This window comes from Chenopodium quinoa, unplaced genomic scaffold (genome assembly GCF_001683475.1).
Source record: "Chenopodium quinoa cultivar QQ74 unplaced genomic scaffold, ASM168347v1, whole genome shotgun sequence".
In the NCBI taxonomy this organism is placed as follows: domain Eukaryota; kingdom Viridiplantae; phylum Streptophyta; class Magnoliopsida; order Caryophyllales; family Amaranthaceae; genus Chenopodium; species Chenopodium quinoa.
In genome coordinates, this window is record NW_018743021.1 from 2,172,806 (window position 1) to 2,176,113 (window position 3,308).

The 3,308-nt window shown below is 34.6% G+C and overlaps 1 protein-coding gene across 1 annotated transcript; it reads left to right on the top strand.

Annotated features, from left to right (window-relative positions):
- Positions 1-316: 316 nt before the first annotated feature.
- Positions 317-2,839, top strand: LOC110730258 (BOI-related E3 ubiquitin-protein ligase 1-like). The gene is made up of 4 exons (XM_021910044.1): positions 317-908; positions 1,024-1,130; positions 1,234-1,619; positions 1,781-2,839. Exons 1-4 carry the CDS (start codon positions 862-864, stop codon positions 2,303-2,305), a joined length of 1,065 nt encoding a protein of 354 aa, XP_021765736.1. The 5' UTR covers positions 317-861; the 3' UTR covers positions 2,306-2,839.
- The last annotated feature ends 469 nt before the right edge of the window (positions 2,840-3,308 follow it).

Here is a 3,308-nt window from a genome sequence, read left to right on the forward strand (position 1 = left end):
TCACATTTGGTACTGTACTCAAAATTTCCCTTTAATAATGGTAACCAAACACGAGACTCCCTCCTCAAGAAAAGCCATTTCTATCTCCATCCATTTCCCCCCCCCCCCCCCCCCCCCCACGAGAACATAATTTTATTTAAAATTAAATTTATTATTTTCTCTCTCATTTTTTTTAAAAAAAAAATAAATATAAATTACGACTTTCTCTCTCTAAAAAGGACTGATTCGTTTCAACCCCTCTTTCTCTCTTTCAGCATCATTTCAGAAGCATAATTATAAGGAAAAACTTACACTTCCCCCTCTTCCCACCCAATTTAAAGTAGGTGAAAAACAACACAAACTCACAATTTCAATCTCTTTGCTTTATTAATCTTCACCTCACATTTACTTTCAAACCCGACTCATAAATCAATGATTCTCTCTATCTCTTTCCTCCTCGTATGGACCCGTTTAACAATTTTACCTCCCAATATTTACAGCCCACGTTAAAATAAAAAGAATAAAGGCATTGAAGAGTCCGCCTTTAGTTCTCCTGATTTATCTTGGCAATAATAATAATAGAAATTTCTCTCTCTTGTATTTCTATTTGTCTATTGATTTGATCCATTACAATTACAGTCTCTCATCTATCTATCTATCTATCTATCTATCTCATGCATCTTCTGTGTATGCCTTAATTTCCCACAACTTTCTCTCTCTTAAACTTTCTCTCTCATCTCTTTATTTGTGTGTTTGTTTTAGCACCCTCATCTCCCCACATTGCTCCATACTCTTCTCTCTTTCTTTTTATATCTTCATTCATCAACTCCCATTAATTCATATTATTTCTTTCCTTCTTTCTCTTTTTATACCATTATCATTATGGCTGTTCAAGCTCAATACCCTTCTAATATTCTCCTCTTAAACAGGTTTTTTTTTCTTCGTCTCTTCCTCTTCCTCTGCTTTTTTTTTTTTTTTTTGATGAATGAAAATAAAATTACAAGTATCTGATGAAATGATTGATTTTGGAATATATGAATGCAGAAACGTTCAAGAAACCAACGATTATTCTTTACAACAGCAACCTGGTGGTGGTGGTGGAGGTGGATTCATTGATCAAAATCATATGCTTTTTACTAATAATAATGGAGGTTGGTTTTTTTAAAAAAAAAATTTCAAAAATATCAAAATTCCTGTTATTTTTTAAAATGGGGTGAATTGATTTTTTTTTTTTTTGATTGGATGATTATTTAGTGGGGGTTAATCAAAGGAAAAGAAGCAGAGAGGTTGCAGGAGCAACAACAGCAACTACAACAACGACGACAATTAATTCATTCAATTTCTCCCTCCAAAATCAGCAACAGCAACAACAAAATCAGAATCATCAGTTGATCGATCTTTGTCAACTACAAAATCATCAACAACAACAGCAGCAACCTAATGTGGTGTCAACTGGTCTTAGATTATCATTCGGAGATCAAAATCATCAACTTCAACAACACCAACAGCAACAACAACAACAACAACAAATTCAACAACAGCAGCAATCTAATAATACAATTATGTCTCTTCTTTCTGAAGAATTCGCCCTTCAATTTAAACAACAGAGTGATGAACTCTCCTACTTTCTCCATTCCCAGGTATTTTTTTTTTCTTCCAAAATTAAAAAAAAATCAATATTTTGATTTTTTACCAATTGTGAAAGTGTGAAACGGTCAACCAGTGCCATAAATACCAATGGTAAATTTTGGAGTGATTTTATTTATTTAATTTATTTAAATATTTGACAATAAAAATTCAGGGGGAACAATTGAGGCGCACGTTAGCAGACAAAAGGCAGAGGCACTATCGTGCGCTACTAGGCGCAGCGGAAGAAGCCGTCACACGACGGATGAGAGAGAAAGAAGCGGAGGTAGAAAAAGCAGCAAGACGAAACGCAGAGTTGGAAGCCCGAGCAGCCCAATTAAGCGCAGAGGCCCAAGCATGGCAGGCCAAAGCTCGGGCCCAAGAAGTCCAAGCAGCGTCACTTCAGGCCCAATTACAACAAGCAATGGTGGGCCCAGCAAATGGAAGTGGCGTGTTACAGGAAGGGAATGGGGTAGGGTGTGGAGGAGACGCGGAGGATGCTGAGTCAGCGTATGTTGACCCAGTGAGTGACCGGAGAGTAACGTCACCGAGTTGTAAGATGTGCCGGACACGTGTCGCGACGGTGGTGTTATTGCCGTGTCGGCATTTGTGTGTGTGTAGGGAGTGTGACGACGTCGTTCAAGCTTGCCCACTTTGTTTGTCTCTTCGAAGTGCCAGTGTTGAGGTCTACCTCACTTAGGATTGGCCCACCTGGCCCATTACCGAATTTCAGGCCCATAATATCTGACCCAAACAAAAGAAAAAAAAAAAGGACCCCAACAAAAAAAAAAATAATTAGAAATGGTAGAAATAAAATTTTTATTTAAAAAAAGTTAATTTTGTGTTTTGACAATATTTGAAAAAAAAAACCTCAAAACGACAACAAAAATGGACTTTTGCGGCTTTTATTTTGGGTCATTTAATTGGGGTGGTGAATGGGATGAACAGATGATGTACATGGCCAACTAATGGCGATTTTTCTTTCTTTTTTTTTTTTTTTTTTTTTTGCTTTATTTAAATTCAATTGATACATAAAATTCTTTTATTTGATTATTAATATGTGCATGAAATTTTGACCATATAGGTTTTTATTATGGTTGGTTTTTAAGATTGGTACAAATGTGTGGCAATGTATGCACATGAAGAATGAATGCAAATTCTACTCGGTAAATGAACAATGCATTGTTTTACACTTTTACCTAATGAAACACAAGAAAACAAACATACATGTAAAGATTGTCGGTTAGAGAATGCATTTTGTATTACCCCGTGCTTTTTTCAAACACATTATGACTTTTACCCTGTGTAATTTGACCATTAATATATTGAGATTATTGACCCTTAATAGTTAAATGTATAAAAAAAAATATTCTGATTGTATTTTGAAAGTATACAAATGAGGTCAAATGATTCAAATAAATTTATCTCAGAAAAAAAAGGTTTTAATAAGGGTTATCTGAATACAAATTACAACTAAAATAAATTTTAATAAGTTCAGTTAAATATAGTGAAAATCGGAAAAATAGAATACATCTTTAAAAAAAAATTACGTAATCTGGTTTAAATGCTAGTAATAATATCACAAAAGTATTTTACAATCTGTAAAATCACAACAAAGCTTAGATTCAACTCGAACCTGAAAGCTTTGATAATAAGGGTCTGTTCTCTTACGTTGAAATTCAACTCAATTCAGTTCAGTTCAG